At 59.7% G+C, this 21,068-nt stretch overlaps 1 protein-coding gene across 1 annotated transcript in view; it reads right to left on the bottom strand.

The window, feature by feature from the left end:
* Positions 1-21,068, bottom strand: part of LRP1 (LDL receptor related protein 1) — a gene marked incomplete at its 5' end in the record, with an annotated part of 79,940 nt that overhangs the window by 18,420 nt on the left and 40,452 nt on the right. The window contains 38 exons of the mRNA XM_083880994.1: positions 339-473; positions 719-868; positions 1,240-1,353; positions 1,967-2,086; positions 2,895-3,023; positions 3,110-3,235; positions 4,402-4,594; positions 5,112-5,316; positions 5,709-5,898; positions 6,952-7,323; positions 7,519-7,643; positions 7,758-7,909; positions 8,117-8,243; positions 8,691-8,820; positions 8,896-9,030; positions 9,252-9,383; positions 10,181-10,309; positions 10,544-10,684; positions 10,814-10,963; positions 11,216-11,310; positions 11,653-11,827; positions 11,967-12,194; positions 12,280-12,411; positions 12,671-12,915; positions 13,199-13,363; positions 13,474-13,678; positions 14,255-14,452; positions 14,653-14,898; positions 14,980-15,180; positions 15,601-15,783; positions 16,041-16,208; positions 18,750-18,830; positions 18,961-19,077; positions 19,289-19,414; positions 19,686-19,826; positions 19,919-20,044; positions 20,385-20,574; positions 20,747-20,969. Of these exons, the coding sequence (XP_083737120.1) occupies positions 339-473; positions 719-868; positions 1,240-1,353; positions 1,967-2,086; positions 2,895-3,023; positions 3,110-3,235; positions 4,402-4,594; positions 5,112-5,316; positions 5,709-5,898; positions 6,952-7,323; positions 7,519-7,643; positions 7,758-7,909; positions 8,117-8,243; positions 8,691-8,820; positions 8,896-9,030; positions 9,252-9,383; positions 10,181-10,309; positions 10,544-10,684; positions 10,814-10,963; positions 11,216-11,310; positions 11,653-11,827; positions 11,967-12,194; positions 12,280-12,411; positions 12,671-12,915; positions 13,199-13,363; positions 13,474-13,678; positions 14,255-14,452; positions 14,653-14,898; positions 14,980-15,180; positions 15,601-15,783; positions 16,041-16,208; positions 18,750-18,830; positions 18,961-19,077; positions 19,289-19,414; positions 19,686-19,826; positions 19,919-20,044; positions 20,385-20,574; positions 20,747-20,969 (6,200 nt within the window). The remainder of the gene's footprint in view (positions 1-338; positions 474-718; positions 869-1,239; positions 1,354-1,966; positions 2,087-2,894; positions 3,024-3,109; positions 3,236-4,401; positions 4,595-5,111; positions 5,317-5,708; positions 5,899-6,951; positions 7,324-7,518; positions 7,644-7,757; positions 7,910-8,116; positions 8,244-8,690; positions 8,821-8,895; positions 9,031-9,251; positions 9,384-10,180; positions 10,310-10,543; positions 10,685-10,813; positions 10,964-11,215; positions 11,311-11,652; positions 11,828-11,966; positions 12,195-12,279; positions 12,412-12,670; positions 12,916-13,198; positions 13,364-13,473; positions 13,679-14,254; positions 14,453-14,652; positions 14,899-14,979; positions 15,181-15,600; positions 15,784-16,040; positions 16,209-18,749; positions 18,831-18,960; positions 19,078-19,288; positions 19,415-19,685; positions 19,827-19,918; positions 20,045-20,384; positions 20,575-20,746; positions 20,970-21,068) is intronic.

Below are 21,068 nucleotides of genomic sequence, written 5' to 3'. Positions count from 1 at the left end.
AGCTGGTGTGGGACTCCCTGCTCCTGGATATGGGGAAGATCCCCAGCTCTGAGCACTGTCTGGGGCTTGTTCCAGGAGGTTAGAACTAAAAATGGAGCTGAAGGAAGCCATAACTGCTCCTGTTCAAAAGGGCCACAGACACTTGTGCATGTGCTGAGCAAACCAGCGCATGAGGACATTTATACTGGTCACAGCTAAAAGCCCAAGAGTGCGGAGTAAAACCAGAGGGGGAAGAATCTGGGGTCTGTCCTTGGCAAATGGATGTCAGGGAGAGAAGAGGGTCCTGCCCACCCTCCAGCACTGCCCCATGCCCCAGACCAAAGCCTGAGTGTCCCCACCCTGCCGCTCGCTGCACTGGATCTCATCCTCGCCGTTCTCGCAGTCGTCCTCCTTGTCACAGGTCCAGGTCATGGGGATGCACCTCCCACTGGGGCAGGCAAAGTAGTTGGATGGACATTTGGGCTTCCTCACACCTACTTTGTGATTGAAACATCAGTGAGGACAACGGCACGGCCACATCCTGCCTCCTCCCAGCCCAGAACTGAAGGATTCCTCCCCAAAATCCCCTGACGTCCCAGATCCCTGCAGCACCATCTGTACAGGAGCCACATGGGCGGAGGACAACAGCCCCAGTGGGCAAAAAAAAGCCTCCACAGCCCAAGCAGACCCCAAAAGGGCATCCCTGCCCCCAGAGCCCCCTCTGCCCTCCCGCTCTCACCGGGGCAGTTGCGCTCGTCCGAGTAATCGCCGCAGTCGTTGGCGCCGTCACACACCCAGCTGGGCGCGTAGCACAGGGACGTGTGCTCACACTTCTGGAACGTGGTGCCCTTCACCCCCAGCTTGAAGTAGCTGCTGCAGTCGGTGGCGGCTGAGAGGAATCACAGGAGGAACCCCGGTGACACAGCAGGAAAACACGGCAGAAGCCCCCTGGTCTGGCTCCACCATGTGGCACCAGCCCCTGCCCTGCTGCTGGAGCCCACCACACCCCACACACCCCTAGATGTGCCCCATATGTGCCCTACACATGCCCAGAGCTGCAGGGATCCATTGGGTGGTGGGGTGCTGAGCATGGCACAGCTGGTTTCTGCAGGGGTGGGTGGGGCTGCAGGACAGGAGCAGGACCCTCCTCCCTCCCTGATCCAGCTTAAATCCCAAAGACCCGAGTCCCTGCTGCCAGCACCGAGAGCAGGAGCATCTCCAGAGCTGAGGAGGGGCCAGGGGCAGCAGCTGAGCACTCACTGCAGTTCATTTCATCTGACGCATCCTCGCAGTCGATGAACTGGTTGCAACGGCTGGAATTCCCGATGCAGGTCCCGTCCCGGCAGCGGAACTCGGTGGCGGCACAGCTGGTTTCTGCCAGGGGAAAGAAGCCCCCACAAGTTGATGAGGCAGAGTCCACACCCACCCCATGGTACCCACTGGTGCTGCGGAAGGGCACCCACACCCCCACACTGCCCATGCAGCTCTGGGCTGCCCAGAGTGCTCCCAGACCTGATCCCCTTCTGTCTAAGACCTGGTGTCTCCCAGCTCACACTCTGCCTGGCAGCCTCCCCTTGGCACAACCAGACCTGGACAGGATTCTGAGAAGCTTCCAACTGCCCCTGTCAGCTTGAAACCCAGCAGACCCATCCTGCATCCCTAAGGGGATGCTGCCTTTGGTAATTCCTGGGAGCCATGGAAGCCATGAGGAGCAGTGACACTACACCCCATGCCCCTCCTGGCTGTCAAACCACTCTCACTGGGACGCTCTGGGTGCTGCGTGCCCATGCCCAGGAGTTTTTCCTCTCCGCTGTCACTCGGTGAGCTTTACAAAGCAGCACAAGCTTGACCTTGACTCTCCGTTAAGCCCTGGCTCTGCTCTGCTCCTGTCAAGCTGATGGTAACTCCCTCCTGAAGCCGCTGTCCCTGTCCCAGACAGCTGACGGAGCCCTGGCAGGGGCTGGCTGGGCGCCAGGCAGACACTCACTGTTACAGGGCACCTCGTCCGAGTTGTCCCCACAGTTGTCCACGCCGTCGCACCAGAAGCGACTGGCGACGCAGCGCCCGTTCATGCAGTGCAGGTACCCCTTCTTGCACTTGCGGCTGCCTGCCAGGGAGGAAGAGGAGGAAGAGGAAGAGGAGAAGGTGAGTAGAAGGAGGGCAAGCACCCCCGAGGGTCTCAGATCTTTAGGAACCTTTCAGCAGGGGAAGAAATCACAGAGCAGGATCAGGGAAGCCGCTCCCTCATGCAAAGGGGTGAGGGATGGTGTTTGAAGGTGCTGCAGACCCTGCTGGCTCAGCTCCAGGTGTCCTGCTCTCTAGCCTGTCCCCGACACTGGGAAAAGTCTGGGAGACCTTAAAGCCTGGCTGGGTGCAGCTCTGGGAGGGCAGGAGGGATTGAGAGCACCTGAGGATGGAAGGACATGCCAGAGTCCTGATTCCCTTTGCTGAGCAACCCTGGCAGTGTCCAAGGCCAGGTTGGATGGGGCTTGGAACAACCTGGGTTAGTGGAAGGTGTCCCTGCCCATAGCAGGGAGTGAAATGAGATGATCCCTCCCAACCCAAACTGAAACTGTTCCATGATTCCATGATCTTGAACATAGGAAAAAGGATTAATTTACTGGAGCGCTGTGAATCCTGCCTTTGTCATCTTCCATCCTCTTCAGTTTTTGCCTCCACCCTCTCTAAGTTTTAATGGCAAATTTGAAGATGTTCTAAGACTAATTAATGAGGGACAGACCTTGCAAGGCTGTGTGGAGGTACCCGCCTCGTGTGCTTGGTTGACCCTGATTTTAGTCCCTTCCAACCCAAACCACTCCATGATTCTCTGAGTGGAGCTGGCAGCTGGGGCAGGGTGTCTGGGGGTGCTGGGGTGCATGTGTGGGTGAGCAAAGCAGCAAGAGGAGGAACCTTACTGCAGTAGGACTGCTTCTCGTCCGACTTGTCCTTGCAGTGCACGACGCCGTCACAGGTGCGGCTGAAGTCGATGCAGTCGCCGTTCCCGCACTCAAACTCGTAGTGCACGTTGCAGGTGGAGTTCACAGCTGGACAGAGCACGGGAATGTCAGCTCTGCCAGGCTGAGATCAGCCTCAGCCCTTCCTTTTCCTCGGCCCCTTCTACCCTCCTCACCTTTGCAGGTGAAATCCTCCTGCAGGACCCGCTCCCCGCGGCAGGAGCAGTTGACGTGGCCCTTGGGGGTGAGCAGGCACAGGTCCTGGCAGCCACCGTTGTTCACTCGGCATGGGGACAGCTCACCTAGGACAGAAGGACAGTGAGACACCAGGAATGGACCCAGCAGCCCGTGCTCCTTCCTTGTCATCCCCGCTGAGACAAAAAGTAGGGATCCCTCCCTAGGCTCCTCCCATGGGGCTATGGAGGGTGTGGGGGGATAGAGGCATCCAGTCTCCCCAGATTTTACAAGGAGATGCCCAGGGAAGAGCAGGGACAGGGAAAATCCTCTCTGTCTTCATCCTGCACTGGGTTTGGGGATGGACAGCTTTGGCATGAGGGTCATAAGGGGGCGATGACAACCTGGGAAGAAAAATGGGATGATTCCCAAAGGAATAGGAAGGACAGGGGGACAGATTCCCAAAGGGCCAGAATGGACAGATACATGGCTTCCCAAAGAGCCACGAAAGGACAGTGTGATAGGCTCCAAAAGGGCAAGAACGACAGTGGGAAGAATTCCCAAAGGACTGACAAGGACAGAGAGATGGATTCCGAAAGGGCCAGGAAGGACAGTGGGATGAATTCCCAAAGGACCATGAAGGATGGTGGAATGGATTCCCCAAAGGACTGTGAAGGACGGTGGAATAGATTCCCAAAAGGACCATGAAGGACAGTGGGATAGATTCCCAAACGACCATGAAGGACAGTGGATGGATTCTCAAAAGGCCAAGAAGGACAGTGGGATGGATTCCCAATGGACCACAAAGGACAGTGGGATGGATTCCCAAAGGACCATGAAGGACAGTGGAATAGGTTCCCAAAGGACCATGAAGGACGGTGGAATGGATTCCCCAAAGGACCGTGAAGGACAGTGGAATAGATTCCCAATGACAATGAAGGACGGTGGAATAGATTCCCAAACGACCACGATGGACAGTGGGATGGATTCCCAAAGGACCATGACGGACAGTGGGATGGACTCCCAAAAGGCCAGAAAGGACAGTGGAATAGATTCCCAATGGATCATGAAGGACAGTGGGATGGATTCCCAAAGGACCATGACGGACAGTGGGATGGATTCCCAATGGACCATGACGGACAGTGGGATGGAGTCCCAAAAGGCCAGAAAGGACAGTGGGATGGATTCCCAATGGACCAGGAAGGACAGTGGGATGGGCTCCCCTTCCCCAGGCTTGCTGCCAGGTCGAGGGGCAGAGGGCAGGGACACTGCAGTGACACCAGAGGGTCCTCACAGCTGTCGGTGTCGTTGGCCACAGCGATGATGCCCATGGGCTGCTGGGGGATGTCCACGCGCAGCAGCTTCATGTCGGTGCCCACGTATTTGTTGGCGCGTTGCACGGCCCGGCGCACCCAGTCTGTCCAGAAGATGTAATCACCATACACGGCCAGGCCAAAGGGGTGCACGGGCTCCGACTTCAGGATCACCTGCCGGGCACGAAATCGTGGAATGGGTTGGGTTGGAAAGGATCTTAAAACTCATCTGGTTCCCACATCCCTGCCATGAGTGGGTATGCATTTCAGGGTTGCTCCAAGCCCCATCCAGCCTGTCTTTGGACACTTCACAGAATCCTTGAGGTTGGAAAAGATCTCCAAGATCAAGGTCAACCTGTGACCAACTCAGTGCCAGGTCCAGCAGTTCCAGGGATGGCAACTCCACCACCAACCAGGAAAGCCCCTTCCAATGTTTAACAACTCTTTCCATAAAGAAATTTCTTCTCACATCCAACCTGAACCTCCTCTGATGCCATGTCCTCACTTCTCAGGGACACAGCCGAACTAGAAACAGAAGGAACCTGCTGTGGGATGCAGCTCCACAGCCCCACAAACACAGAGTGGGATGCCTGACCTCCCCAGCCCCAGAAAAACAGCTCTGCTTCCCTCTGGCCACACTCCAGCCCCAGTTTGGACACTCTCCTCCCCATCTCACTGGCCTCAGACTCACATAGCGATGGGAGCCGTCGTATTCGCAGCGCTCGATCTTGTCCAGGGTGGCATCAGAGAAATAAATCTTCTCAGCCTTGTGGTCGATGGCCAACCCGTTGGGTGTCCGTATGTCCTGGTCGATGATGATGAGGACGTTGGCACCGGAGAGGGTGGCTCGCATGATGCTGGGGTGCTGCTCATTCCAGTTGGTCCAGAACATCAGGCTGGGAGAGGAGGGACACATAACACCCTTGGAGCCCCAGCTCAGCTCAGCTCAGCTACATCCAGGCTGGCTCAGCCCATCCCTCCACGGCTGGGGGGCTTCCAGAGACTGGGGGATGAATGGGACATCATTCCCATGTGAAAAGAGTGGGAAGGGAGTGAATGAGGCTGCTGCAGCCAGGTGGGAAATATGACATGTCATGGATGGGGATGGGACAGGGGGTCTGGAGCTGCTTTAGGGTGCCGAAGGATTTGTGGGGAGGGGGCTACAAGGTCTTTCCTCCCTGGGCATCCAATCCTCTCTGTGCTGGGATCCAGAGTTTCCTCCCCGCAATGTCCACTGGGACCATGTGGATCCCTGGGGGGCCCGGCTGGACCCTCAGTGGCCACTCACTTCTGGCACTCGTCCAGCACGAAGGCCCGGGGGTGGTCGTCCCCTGACATGGTGATCACGGTCTCCCTCTCGAAGGCCCCGAGCCGGCTCTGGTCCACGGTGTGCCGGGTGATGGTGGACGTGGTGTAGCTCGTCCAGTACAGCGTGTCCCAGCCACGGTGGTATGCCAGCCCCTCCACCGAGCCCACGTCTGTGGGGATAGTAAAGGTCACACCCAGCCTGATCGTCTGCAAGGCTGCAGCTCACCCTGCATGGCCAGCACTGACCCTGACACTGAGACATTGAAATTTTTGCTTTTAATTACAACCCAAAAATCCCTTGGAGGCTTTGGCTGCCGGGTGGGGACTCAGCAGGACTGGGGGCAGTGCTCAGGGAGGAGGAGACACCCCTGAGACTCTGAAGTCTTGTGGGTAGAGCTCTGTTGGATTGACCTTCCCCTGCAGGGAGGCTGAGGGATGCACACCTACAATGCACCAAGGACTTGAATTTGGCTCTCAAACTCCACAGCCAGACCTCGCTCTGGGTCCACAGCAGCAGCACTGGGAAGGGGAGGGTTTCCCTCTGCCAGGGGACAGCTGAGCCCCTGGGGCACAAAGTGACAAGGCAAAGCCTGGTGGGGACAAGGGAGCCCTTCCCAGCTGGGAACTTGAACTGTGCACCCATCCTCCCCCCATCATTAATGCTCGGCAAAGGGTTTAATGAGGCGGCTGTGAGAGCTGGGCCGTGCTCTCCCCTCCCAGGGATAAAGCACTGCAAGCACCACTATGAATTCCCTCATTAGCAGCACGTCCAAGGCCCTGGCTCAGGGAGCTCCTGGAGCAGCAATCGTGGTTCTTTGAAGCCGCTGCAGGTGCCAATAAACCCAACCAAGTGCAAGGTGAGGTCTGGAGGTGAGGCCAGGGCTGGGCACCCTGAGGGTCAGGGCTTAGGGCGCTGCCTCGGGAGGTGAGTATGAGCACAGAGCCAACCTCAACTTTGCTGCAATGCCTGGTTTTAGAGCCCAAAGCCTCGTGACATGCTCTCCGTGCCAGAACGAGCTCTGCAGGCTGCTTCCAAGTGCCTGTGTCCACTTCCACAGGCTCCTCAGAAACCTCACAGCTCAACCTATACCCACTGCCCCCCCAAAACACTTCCAAAACCACCAAAACCCCTTGGGCAAGAACAGAGGGAGTTCAGGGGGAGGTGGGTGAGAGAGAGACAGGTCTGAGGACAGGCACAGGCAGGAGAACCCCAAGCCACTCACTCTCCACGATGGTCTTGCGCCCCGTGCCATCATCATTGATCTGCTGTATGTTGCCAAAGTGGATGTCGCTGTAGAAGATGCGGTTGCTGCCCTTGGAGCCGTAGCGATAATCAAAGGCCAGGGCGATGACATTCTTCATGTGCTCCGCGTCCTCGAAGGGCTTGATGGGCGCGTTGAGGTTGTTTTCATCCGAGAGGTGGATGCTCTTGAGGATGGTGCGCTCCGAGTAGAGCAGGTACCCGTCGTAGTCGCGGCAGCTCACGCCGTCCTCAGACAGCATCCCGTGGGCGCAGGCGCACGTCCTCTGCCCGCCGCCGCGGAACAGGCACAGCTGCTGGCAGCCCCCGTTGTTCTGGGCACAGATGTTGGTGCCTGGTGGGGGGACAGGGGGATTGGGTGAAGGACTGGGCAGGATGCACCCACTTGGCCACTTTCAGCGCTCAGCACTCCCAGAGGAAAGAACAGGCTCCAACCACGGCACAACACGGCTCCGATGGGGAAAGAGTGATCTATTTGTTTCCATCCCTGTTCCCCACACAAGGAGCTGCCCCCCATGCTCAGACCTACCCTTCTGCCGGGCCCGGTTGAAGACTTTGATGTCCTTGAGCTGCACGCCGATCCCCGTCCGCAGGGACACAGACTCAGTGGCGTTGTCCTTGTTGCCTCTTTTGATGGAGCCGTTGGCGTGAGTCCTGAAGGAGGACAGAGTCACTGAGTGACCAGCACAGGACCCTTCCCCACCTTGCCATAGCACCCACCCACTCTTCCCACCCTCCACACAGTCCCCAGCCCCCTTGGCACCGCACCTATCGCTCCAGTAAATGTATTCCTCGAAGACTGACACGGAGAACATGTCCATGTTGTTGCTGGACAGGACAACCTCACGGTTCTCGCCCGTCTCCAGGTCAATCCGTTCAATCTTGTCTGTCCGGGCATCACACCAGTACAACTTCCCATCCTGTGGGGGTGAGAGAACATCCCAGTTGGTGTGAGGGCAGCACTGCCCTCTGCACCTCTAGCAGGATGTGCTGAGGTTCTGACCACCCTGGACAACCCTCCTGAGACTCTGGAGCCCCAAGGAGATTGCACAACCATGTCCCCATGAGCAGGACATGGCCACAGGGACCTTTGGGATTGGTATCACCCTCCCAGATGCCAACTGTACCTCGTAGTCCACAGAAATCCCGTTGGGCCAACTGATGCTGACGTTGACCAGCACCATCCGCTCGGTGCCGTCCAGGCGTGAGCGCTCGATGCGGGGGTATTGCCCCCACTCCGTCCAGAACAGGTACCTGAGGGGACAGCAGGGATGTCACCTCTTGGTCACCGGGAGCAGCATTGGCCATTTGAGTGAAGGACAAACACCATCCCATTCATCCCCCGACACTGGGGCCTCTGTCCAGACCCTGCCCTCTTACAGCATCACATCCCCTGCATCTCCATCCCTCCCCAGATCCAACACCTCTAAATTCCCTGGGGCTCCACAGCTGGAGCCAGTCTGAGGAGGCTCCATGTGGATTTTCTGAGGTGCTGGCACCCACCAGGTCCCAAGGGACTCCCAGGGAGTTCAGCCCATCAGTGAAAGGAGAATTAAACCCAGGGTTTGGACTCCTTGGTGTGGCAGGAGACCTGCGAGTCCTTCCCTGCTGTGTGCACACACACAGCTCTGCCAGGAGGTGTGGGGGTCTCACCCTGTGCCCACCCCGCAGGTGATGGCCCTCTCTGGGGCAGTGCCTCACCCTTTCTCTGGATGGACCGTGATGGCCCGTGGCTTGTCCAGCCCCTGCGAGATGACCACGTAGCGGAAGGACCCGTTCAGCCTGGCCACCTCGATGACATCAAAACCCTGGTCCGTCCAGTAGATGTTTCCTGCAAGAGGGGACAGTGAACCCCCACACAAGACCCACTGCCCCTGCTGCCCTCAGCCTCAGAGCCCCATCCCACCAGCAATCCAGTCCACGGCGATGCCCTCCACACGGCCAATGCCGTTGGTCACCACGTCCTCACGCCACGTCTGGTCCCTCTTGGCTCGACTGATGGTGCTCAGGCCCATGTCCACCCAGTAAATCGTGTCGTTCTCTGCGAGGGACAAAGAGGCAGGAGTCAGTGACCACCTCTGGTCACTCCAGAATGGTAAAAACCAGCACCCCAGGGTCCCAAAATCCTCCCTCCCCCAGCGCTGCTGAGGGGGCATTCAAGGGCAAAGCGCTGCCAAAGGGGGGTCTGGTGATGGTCCCCTCACACTCCCTGTCCCCTGTCCTGTTCCAAGCCCCCCCATCCTGCTCCCAGCCCCGCATCACCTGCATGGAAGTCGATTCCCACAGCCAGGGAGGTCCCCGACACCGGCACGAGAGCATCTGACTTGTCATTGGGGTCCAGGGGAATGCCCCGGATCCCCTCGTGCACCGAGTACAGGAGGAAGGAGCCAACACCTGTGACACAGGTGCAGGGACAGTCAGACACATCCCAAAACCCACAGGCTGTCCCTCCACCATGGAAAACTGTGACAGGGGAGGAGCATGGCCTTGGCAGGGTTCTGTAGGGCCAGCACAGACCTCCCTGGGGGCTGCAACCCCTGGCACAGCCTGTTCCAGAATCCTGCCCTTCTCCAGGGGGGCACAAGCAAAGCCCCCTCTCACCACCCACCACCCCCACCCCGTGCTGGCAAAGGCTCCACGGCGCATCTGGGTCAGGGCAGCACTTGTTATTCAGCCCCTGTCCTGACCCAGATGGTGCAGAGCTCTGCCAACCCCCCCCAAAAGCACCCGGAACACTTTGCACACAAACAGCCTTTGAGAGGCCCTGGCAGTGCCCGGGGGGATGGCGGCAAACACGGTGGGGATGGGGGATCTGCAGAGCGAGGGCTCTGCCTGGCCCTGCTCCCAGTGAGCCAAACCCACTGCCCACAGCAAGGGTCCCACTTCTCCCTGGAGGGGTCCCACTGTGCTGTCCCACTCCCCTCCTCCAGTGACACCCTCAGTGGGTGGGCAGTGTCCCCATATTCATCAGGGACAGCCCATGCATGCTGCCACCTGAGCCCACAACCCCTCCAAGCCCCTCAGTGTCCCTCTGGTCACCAGCATTCCCCTGCAGTGATGTGGGACACAGAGCAATGTGCAGCCAGAGTGAGGGGTCACCAGCTGGGGTGACCATGGGCATGGCGAGGGTGGCCACAGGGTCTCGCTGTGCTGAGGGGTGGTTCAGGGAGGGGACAGGGACAAGCACACACCTTCACAGGACTGTTGGCCACTCTTGAGGCTGTAGCCCGCAGTGCACATGCAGGAGCGGGAAGTTTCCGAGGTGGGGAGGCACAGCTGAGAGCAGTCCCCGTTGTTTTGGCTGCAGGGGTTGGTCCCACCTGTGGCAGAGAAAAGGGGGTGAGGGGTTACACGGGGCTAGGGTGTACCCACCAGGGCTCAGGCTTGGGGGCAGCACCTACATGAGATGTGAGTGGCCTGCACCAGCCAGCACAGACTTGGCATGAGGGCAAAGAGCCAGGCTTGGGTCAGCTGTCAGGGATGGAGCCACCTGGCCACCACAGAGGGGTCAAGCCCAGCCCTACAGGGTGTCTGCCCCAGGACCCCACACTGACCTTGCTGGATGCTCTCATCGTACACCTTCATGTGCATCACCAACGTGGTGCTGTTGCGCAGCACCGTCACCTCCGTCCCGTCTTTCTTGTTGCAGGTGCCCATCCTCTCAGAGGCCTGGTCAGCCCACCACAGCTTGTCCCCTGTGAGAGAGAAGAAGGTAGAAGCATGTGGCAGCGTTCCCCATCCCCTCCTGCCCCAGCTGAGGTGGGCAGAAGAGTTTGGGAAGGGCCAAGAGACAGGGACAGGTGTCCCCCTTTGGCAGCCCTCACCCATGATGGCCAGGGCGGTGGCCTTGCTCAGCTGGCTCCGCACAGACTCGATCACCTCCAGGTTGCTGCCATCCAGGTCACACCTGTTGATGGTGCCGTTGCCAGAGCTGATCCAGTACAGTTTGCTCTCCGGGTAGTCGATGGCCAGGCCTGGAAAGGATGGGAATGTCACCACGCTGGTGACACGCAGGGACCGTCACAGAGCGGGAGGTGGGATGGGATGGGATGGGATGGGATGGGATGGGATGGGATGGGATGGGATGGCGAGAGTGGGTAGGTAAGGTCATGGTGACCCAGCACAGGACAGCTGCCACCCCCACAAGGAGCCAGAGTGGGGACTTGAGGTTCTGCAGGACAGCAAGGCAAGGTGAGGGATCATGGGGGCCATGGAGGGGTCCATACCAACAGGTCCCTTCTGGTTGGTGAAGAGGAGTGTGCGGTTGCTGCCGTCCATGTTGGCCACACTGATATTGTCCCCGTCTGTCCAGTACAGCTTCCTGCAAAGTGAGGGGACAGTAGGTGAGGGGCCATGGTGCCAGCAGCCCCCTGCACCCTCCCAGCCTTGCAGAGCCCCTCATCTGCTTGTGGCAAAACCTGGGCAGCCCCACAGCCCCTTGTCCCACCCCCAGGAAGGGGCTTGGGGGTTGCCAAAGCCCCGTGCACACCTGGATTGGCACATACTGGTGGGTGCACATTTATCACAGCTCACTCCCCTCAGCACACAGAGCACACTGCCCATCTCACACTGACACACAGGGACAGCCCCTGTTCTCTCCCCCACACACCTGTGCCTGCACATACACCTTCTTCCCGTCAGCACCACGTCCCACCAGACTCACCCCCGTAGCGGATGCACCACCAGGCAGTGGGGCTTGTCCAGCCCTTGGATCACAGCGTTCTTGAAGGAGCCATCCAGCCTGGCCACGTTGATCTGCTTCTTGTTGGCGTCATAGCTGGTCCAGAAGAGGTTTCTGGAAACCCAATCCACGGAGAGGCCGTGAGCGTTGGGCAGGTCTGCAAGGGAACGGAGATGGGAGCCATGAGGACAGGGCTGGGATAATGCTCAGATAAAGAGGAAGGGCTGATCTCAGGGAGCTGAAGGCTCTGGAGGGCTGGGGGTCCCAGTTGTGGGAGAGATGGTCCCCACACCAACCTGCAGAGACAACGGTCTCCACGCCGGTGCCGTTGATGAAGGCTCTCTTGATGGTCTGGGTGCGGACATCTGACCAGTAAATGCGCTGCTCCAAAGCGTCGTAGTCCACCACGGTGACGTTGTCGATGTCGGGCACGGTGAAGGAGATGATGTAGTTGTAGTAGGGGTTGTCGATGTCCACGCCCCGGATCTCCATCTGCCGCGCGTACAGCAGGAACTTCTTAAACTCTGGGAGAAGAAGAAGAAGGGCAGCGGTGGGATCTCAGCTCTGGAGCACCTGCTCATCCCCCCAGCTCCCCAGGCAGACCCCTACCATAGCAGGTGGTGTTGTCTTTGTCCAGTTTCATGAGGTGCGGGCAGGCACAGGACAAGGTGCGGTTGTAGTTGATGAGGCACAAGTGGGAACACGGCCCTTTGCCCCCGTTGGCTTCGCAGGGATTAGGAGCTGCAAAGGGGACAGGACTCAGCGACACCCCAGCCCTTGGGGACACCCACCCAGGAGGCCCCAAGAGCTGCAGCCCCCCCAGACCCTGCCTGCCCCATCAAGCATCACCCTCATCACCTGATGGGGAAAAGGGGCAGCCACAGGGATGAGAACAGCAACCACCTGCTGTTCCAAGTGGGTGTGGGCGTAGATCAAATGCCAGTGCCACCCTCCGTGGGCCCTCCACCCCGTCCTCCCACCTGCACTCCCCCAGCCTCACCCAGGGGCTGCCGGGAGGGGTGATACACCTGCAGGTCAAAGGGCTGAGTGTTGGTCCTCTGCACCACGGTCACGTTGTGCCCCGTCCACTTGTTGGCCTTGGCCAAGGTGTTGGTGCGCCAGTCGGTCCAGTACACCTCTCCACCGTACAGGGTGACAGCAAAGGGGTGGGACAGGTACTCGTGGCCCCGCAGCACCTCAATGTGCCCCGTCCCATCATACAGGGCTGAGTAGATGGCGTCCGACCTGTGCCAGGGGGAGATGAGGGTGAGGGAGGTGGGCAGGGAAATGGGGAGGGGGCACCACAGGGTCTTTAACCCAACAGCAACAACCAGCAGAGTCTAAGCAGCTATAGGACAGCAGAGGAGAAAACCCAGAGCAAGAGCTGACACATGTTGGAGACACAAACAAACCCCACAGTGCGAAGGCTGTTTATTCATTGCCAGCCCAGCACAACACTGTAGCGAGGGGAAAATCCAGACTGGGAGGGACAGAGAGGGAGACACAGGGAGAGGTGTCCTGGCCCTACCTGGCATCGATCCAGAGGATCCTCTTCTCCAGGTAGTCGACAGTGAGCCCGTTGGGCCATCCCCCCGAGCCCGTCTCCTTGTGGATGGTGCGTCGGCCCTCGCCGCTCATGGAGGCGGCCTCGATGCGGGGCAGGCTGGCGTCCCAGTCCGTCCAGAACAGGATCCTGCCAGGAGGGACTGTGAGCAAGGACAGGAGCCCCCACAAGGCCTCGTCCCCCCACAAGATCCCACAGGTGCCAGCATGTCCCCATGAGTGCTGTCCCCTGTGCCTCACCCATAGCGAGGGTCCAGGGCGATGGCGCGGGGGTGCTCGATGTCCCCGGCCAGCAGCGTGGTCCTCATGGTGCCATCCAGCTTGGCCACCTCGATCTGGTCCAGGTTGCTCTCCACCCAGTAGATGTTGCCAGCGATCCAGTCCACAGCCAGTCCCTCAGGGGTGGCCAGGCCGTACTGTATCACCACCTCGAAGCTGGTCAGAGCTGTGGAGCACAAGGTGAGGGGTCAGGCTGGTCCCCCATCTCCAGCCCACCCAGCACCACCACCCGTGTATCCTCAACAGCTCCATCCAGCTCAGCTGGGGTTGATTGTGGGGGGACTGGGCCTGAAACAGGGCCTGAACCACCCCTGTCCATGGTTCAAACCCCAAAGAGCTCAGCATCCATCCACAGTCCAGATCCCAAAGGGCTCAGCCCCCATCTGTAGCCCAGACCCCAATGGGCTCAGCACACATCCATGTTCAGACCACAAAGGGCTCAGCCCCTATCCATGGCCCAGGCCCCCAAAGCCCCCCCATCCCTAGTCCTGGCACTGGGTTCCTGCGGGAGCAGCACTAATGGGAAGGGTGTCCTCTCTGTGCCCAGCTGCTGGGCTGCAATTACCAGCAGGGAAGCGCTGGGAATGCTAATTAACTACTGCATAATGAGAAGAGAACAGGATCACTGTCAGGGCTGTGGGCTTCAGCTGCCGCATCACCGTGGGGTGCCACGCAATCACTGACCCCAGACCTGCACCCCTGCTTTCCCTCCAACCAGCCCCCCCACCAACAGGCTCCGCACCCCCGTTCTCCAGCAGCTTTCCCCTGTAGATCTTGTCCTCCACCACATCAGTCCAGTACAGGGAGCTCTGGTTGAGGTGGAAGTCCAGGGCGATGGTGTTGCGCAGCCCAGGCACCAGGACGCTGTAGTCCCCTCGGTGCAGGTCGATGCGTCGGATCTCATGGCGGTTGGAGAAGATGATGAATGGCTTGAAGGGGTCTGGGGGAAGCAGGGCAGAGTCAGAGGGGCAGGGAGAAGGCAGGGGACAGTGCACCCAGCCACAGCTACACTGTCAGCACACAGATCCCACCAGCACCCAGCCATGTCCATCAGCACAACCCTCAGCTCCACGAGAGGACAAACCCCCTCTGAGGCAGCTGGGGGGCTGCTGCCAGTCCCTGGTGCCCCCCAAAACACACCCAGGCTACGGCAGCTCTCTCCATCAGCCTCCAGCATCCAGCCCTCGTAGCAGGAGCACTTGACATTGTACTTGTCCTGCTCGCACTTCTGGCTGCACTTGAGGTGCTTGGCACAGTAGCTCTGGATCTGGCAGGTCTTGTTGTCAGCACCCAGCTCCATGCCCAGGGGACAGGAGCACACGATGCCCTCGCCAGGGGCCACTGTGCAGTTGTGGCTGCAGCCGCCGTTGTTGAGGGAACACTGGTCTGTGGGGACAGGACATGATTGTCACCTCCTTGTCCCACTCCTGGGTCACTCCGTGTCCCCACGCCCGGCCCCATGCTCACCGCAGAGCTCGCCCTCATCGGAGCCATCCCCACAGTCATCAGAGCCGTCACAGAGCTTCTCGGGGGGCAGGCAGATGGAGGTGTTGTTGGCACAGGTGTGCGAGGGGGGTTTGCACACCAGGGACTCGCAGTTCTCCTCGTCAGAGTTGTCCTCGCAGTCGCTGTCCCCGTCACAGACCCACGCCTTGCTGATGCACCGGGCTGACGGGGAGGGGGTGGGAAGGGAGCGGAGCAGAAACCAAAAAGGACGTTATTCCAGGCATTTCCAGATGTTATCCCATGCACAGGGGGTATAGGGGTGTTTGAGTAGTTCAGGGCTCCCCAAAAGTTGGACCACAGCTGGCCCAGATGGGACAGGCCAGAGAGGGCCTGGAGGAGGCACATGGGGGCACTGGGGGCTCAGAGGGTCAGCCCCAGAACTGGTGTCCCTCCACCCTTGTCCCCAGTGCACCAAAGTGTGTCCCAGCCCCTTCCTGAGAGAAGAGGACAAAGGATCTGAGGATGACACCATCCATCAGGATCATGGTTCACGGGTTGGCTGCTTGTGTTTCCCCATTTTCCCGGCACCGAGGACAGTCCAGCACCCCCAGGTGGGATCAGTCCCCTGCCCCCTGCTCTCACCTGAGTCCTTGCAGCCAAATTTGACGTTGGGGTCGCAGACGTGGGTGACCCCCTCGCAGATCTTCTCATCACTGGAGTCCATGCAGTCGGTGTCACCGTCACAGCGCCAGCGCATGGGGATGCACAGCCCGTCCAGCCGGCACTGGAACTCGTCCGTGTGGCAGCCCCCGGGCGGGCGTGTGGCTGTGGGGAGGGCACTGCTCACTGCCTGCACCCCATGGAGCTGGGGGGCTCCGGGATTGGGTGGGGACAAGGCACTCATCCAGCAGGGAAATAGCTGGAGGCACCCAGAGGCACAGAAAGGGGATCTGGGCATTGAATGTGGGCAGTGAAGGCTGCAGAATTCCCTGCCTAGAACCAGGATGGCTCTGCCTGGGGTAGGATTTGGCTCTTTGGGTAATGCCTGTGGTTGGGGGTCCCTCCTGCATGCTGAGGCTCACCCTGGTTGGTGCAGTTGGCGTGGGTCTCATCGCTGTAGTCGCCGCAGTCATTGTCCCCGTCACAGGTCCAGTGCACGGGGATGCAGCGCCCGCTGTTGCACTTGAACTGATTGCTGGAACAGGAGTGGCTGCAGCCAGCCTCGTCACTGTTGTCCCCGCAGTCATTGTCTGGAGAGGGAAGGGGGCGGGCAGGGGGTCAGCAGGTGCCCAGCCAGGAGGGGGCTGGCAGGAGGGAGGACAGCAGAGACCCCTCGCCGGGGGAAGCGGGGAACAACAGGGACTGCACTGACCACGCCAACAGACGGGACGTGGGGTGACAGCAGCCCCTCAGAGCTGGTGGCAGGACCCCCGCCATGGGCTGGAGACCCCCAGCCCTCCCACCCCACAGCACCAGCAGCACACAGAGAAAATGAAACACAGAAACTGCATAGATCAGCCATGAACCTGGGGGGCCCTGGGCGTCCAGCGCCACAGGGGGCTCCACTCCGGGGGGAGTGGGGCTGAGGGATGGGCGCTCCTTTGGGGGTGCACCCATGGGGAGAGGGGATGGGGCAGCCAATTGAGGGGGGTCAGATTGCCTGGAGGAAACCCCCATGCCTGCTGTGGGTAGGGGGAGGTTTGGTTTGAGGGTACCTGGACACTGGCAATGCAGCCCCTCTGCCTGCCTGGCACAGGGGGCCTGGTCTGGGGATCACCACAGGGCTCCACTGTGGATGCCTCACCTGAGACTGGTCAAGGCAATTTCCTTCCTGGTGCTTCAGGATGGGCACAAGGATACTGGCACTGATGGGTATGATGAGACTGATAGGGACAGTGGCACTATGGGGACAGTGACACTGATGGGGATGATGGCACTAGTAGGGATGACACTGACAGGGACAACAGCACTGACGGAGACAATGGGAGCGATGGGGATGATGGCACTGATGGGGACAGTGGTACTGATGGGGACAATGGCACTGATGGGGATCATGGCACTGACAGGGACAACTGATGGAGACAGTGGTACTGATGGGGACAACGGCACCGATGGGGAAGACAGCACTGATGGGGACGATGGCACTGATGGGAATGATGGCACTAATAGGGACAATGGCACTGATGGAGACAATGGCACTGATAGGGATGATGGCACTGATGAAGATGATGGCACTGATGAAGATGATGGCACTGATGGGGAAGATGGCACTGATGGGGATCATGGCACTGTAGGGACTACACTGACAGGGACAACAGCACTGATGGAGACAATGGCACTGATGAAGATGATGGCACTGATAGGGACAGTGGCACTGATGGGGACGATGGCACTGATGGGGATCATGGCACTGATGGGGATTATGGCACTGCCAGCTGCCACATGGCCTCGCCAGCAGCTCAGCTCCTGCACCTGAAACCCTTGACTTCTCCAGGCTCCCACCAAGAGGAGCTTCCCAAGTGGCTCTGCTTGGTGAGCTGGGAGGAACAGTGGCTCCCTGGCACCTGGAATATCCCTCCTGCTGCTGGGGAACATGGGGGCCATTGCTGGAGAGCTGGGGGGCATTGCTGGAGAGGAGGAGGGCATCACCAGAGGTATGAGGGGCATTGCCAGAGGCACAGGGGACATTGCCAGTGTCTGGAGCAGCAGCCCCCAGGGCTCACAGCCCTCAGAAAGGGGGCAGGTTTGGGGGGCTCAGGGGGCCAGGTGGGGGTCTGGTGCATGTTGATCTATGCACTAACCGGTAGGCTTTGGACAGTTCTTTTCGTCAGAGCCATCCCCACAATCTTTTTCTGAAACACAGAACCACCAGACAGGAGCGTGGGCACGGTGACAAACACAACACAGCACGGTGACAAACACGGCACACGCACAGCGGGTGGCACAGAGACACCAGGACGTGGACACGGACACAGACACGGACACACAGAGGCACCAGGCAGCCTGGGAGGCGAGACCAGAAGCAGTGGAGGGTGCTGAGGGAGTGGAGGGCAGCCAGAATGGATGCCTCATGGCGCTGCTGCTCCTGCCCCAGGAACCTGATGAGGCTCAGGGTTGCACAAGGGGCTCCACACCACAGCTTGGCTGCCACAGGTGGGGATCCCAGGAGAAGGGACCATCCCTTGGCAGGGCCAGCTCCAAGGGAGCTCAGGAAGACTCCAGGGAGAGTCCTGCACCCACAGCTCTGCTCAGCCAGGCACCAGTGTCTCACCTGCTCTGAAGATTAATTATTCCTAACAGGGCAGAGTGGCTCAGAGACTGATATAAACTTGTGGGAAAGGAAAGCAACCTTGAGGCAAACCCTCTGTCACAGTCCCGGCCCTGGAAAGATCCAAGGGCAGATGGGAGCTGGCTGGGAGATCTCTCCTGCCTTCCCTGGGGCTGCAGGACCTGGCTCAGCCCTGCCAGCAGCTCTGGCCATGACACACTTGGTTCCAGCACCAGGGCGGAGTTTGGAAACCTTGCAAAGGATGCCAAGGTCTGGAACAATCCCTGCCAGGTTATTCCTGCAGCTCTCCCTGCCCCAGCACAGTCAAGGGAAATACAGGGCTGGGGGCTGCAGGATGGGCTCAGCTTTGCTCACGCCCACTCCCCTTGGGGCCTGGGCTCTGCCCTTCATCACACTTCAGCTGAGAACTGGCCCAAATTGCCAAAATGGGGTCCCTGCCAGGCTGCACCCCCGCCTCGGGTCTCGCCATCCCCTCGGGAGCACCACAGGGCCGGGTCCTCACCGTTGTCACAGCGCCAGTTGATGTTGATGCAGCGCCCGTTGTTGCAGGTGAACTGCGTCAGGGGGAAGCAGGTCGGGTAGGCTGTGGAGGAGGCAGAGGCACCGTTAGCATGGGGGACACCTCGTGTGTGCACCCCAACCCTCACAGCCCCGGGGAGTGCTCCGTGCTCCCAGTGCTCCCAGTGCTCCCAGTGCTCCCAGTCCCAGCTCACCACACGAGGCAGACTCGTCAGAGCGGTCCCCGCAGTCATCGTCCAGGTCACACGTCCAGGAGATGGGGATGCAGCGGCCACTGGCACAGGAGAACTGGTTGGGGGAGCAGGTCCGGGCTGGCCAGGAGGGACAGATGGGAGTGTTAACAGAGTACAGTGGCCCACAGTATCTTGTTTTGCCAGAGGGGAGGTGGGAAACAACCCCCTGGGCTCCTGCAAGGCCCAGGTGCAAGGCCAAGGTGCAGGCACATGTGAGACCCCAAAACCACAGGCTGTCGCTCAGCACTGTCTCTCCTGCAACTCCCTGAGGACAAGGCAGGGTCCTCACCTGAGCAGGTGGAGTTGGACTCGTCCTCGTTGTTCCCGCAGTCGTTGTCCCCGTCACAGAGCCAGCGGTTGGGGATGCAGCGGTTGTTCTTGCACTTGAAGCGGTCCGAAGGGCAGGTGTGCTGGTCTGTGGGGGGCAACCACACTCAGGACCTGCCCCTCATCCCACCCCATCCCTCCTCTATGTCCAACGAAGAGAAAAACTGAGACAGAAAAAGGCTGTAGCCTCAAACTTGGGATCAGAATTTCAATCAACATTTTCCTCTGATACCTCCTCCTCTCCTCAAGCTGGAGAGGGGACAGAGGGGTCCTGGCTGCCTGACCCAGCGCCAGTCACCCCCCCACACATCTCAGGGAGCTTTGGGCCCAAATCCCACCACATAGGAGGGGTCACTCACGGCAGAGCTCGGGGGCTTCATCGCTGTTGTCCAGGCAGTCGTTGTCCCCGTCGCATTTCCAGCGCTCTTGGATGCAGCGGTTGTTCTTGCAGGCAAACTCCCCGGGCTGGCACTGAGGCGGGGGGATGTAGGATGGATTGGCTGCCAAGGGGAAAGCACAGGCAGGACTTTAGCCAGGTGACCAACTGCAGCTTCCCATGGGGAAAGAAAAGTCCCCATGAGGGACAACCTACCCTGGCAGGTGACAGAGTCTGCCCCCAGGATCTGGTCCTCGGCACAGGCGCACTGACGGCCCCGGGGGGTGGCCAGGCACAGGCTGCTGCAGCCCCCGTTGTTGACACGGCATTTGTTGGAGCCCACTGTGGAGGCAAAGGGGTGAGGAGATGGCACCTCAGTGCCCAGGGACACCCTGCAGACCCATGGGAGTGCTGAGAACCCCCTGGGCTCCCTCAACAGCTGGAAGTGAGCTGGAGATCCCAGGTGAGGCCACGGGGACCCCTCAGGGGACACAGAGCCTGATGGAATTATGGTGTAAAAAAGAGGGAAGGCTGGAAAGGGCAGGGCATGAACAACAAAAAAGAAAAACAAGGAGCATGGGGACAGCTAAAAGGAAGCAAAAAGAGGTGAAGAGCTACTTAAGCAGCTCAGACTCATCCCCCAGCCCCATCCCTCCAAGCCCAGCCCCTCGTGTCCTCTCACCTTGCTGCTGCTGAGCGTCGTACATGCGGATCTCAAAGATGGGTGGGCGCTCGTTGCGGAGCAGGCTGACGGTCTTGGAGGTCTGGTCCAGCCTGTAGATGCTGCCACTGCGGTACTCGGTCCAGAACAGAAAATTGCTGTAGTGGCACAGCCCGAAGGCGTGGTTCAGCTCCGGGCCCTCATACACGATCTGCGAGTGTGGGGAGGAGGAGAGGCTCCATTAGTGGGATGGAAATGGAGAGGAGAGGAGAGGAGAGGAGAGGAGAGGAGAGGAGAGGAGAGGAGAGGAGAGGAGAGGAGAGGCCATGGCTTGGCTGCCCCAGTGCTGTGGTTGATCCCAGGGCCATGGAACCCCCACTTGCCTTCCGCTCGGTGCCATTGAGATAAACCATCTCGATGCGGTCGTAAAAAGCATCCACCCAGTACAGGATCTTGGCTGGGATGTCCAGGCTCAGCCCATTGGGCCACAGGACAGTCTTGGAGGTGATGAAGATGTTGCGGTTGGAACCGTCCATCCAGGCTCTCTCGATCTTGCCCCTCTTGCTGTCCTTGGGATCCTCCTCCCAGTCCGTCCAGTACATCCACCTGCCAAGGACACCAAGCTGAGCCCTGGCCTGGCCACCACAGCTCATGACAAGACCCAACCACACCCCCATGGCCCTGCTGGCCAGCCCTGCCCACCCA

This window comes from Zosterops lateralis, assembly GCF_965231275.1.
Source record: "Zosterops lateralis genome assembly, chromosome: 32".
Classification (NCBI taxonomy): domain Eukaryota; kingdom Metazoa; phylum Chordata; class Aves; order Passeriformes; family Zosteropidae; genus Zosterops; species Zosterops lateralis.
The sequence above is the reverse complement of the archived record's forward strand: the minus strand, read 5'-3'. Positions and strand labels throughout refer to the sequence as shown.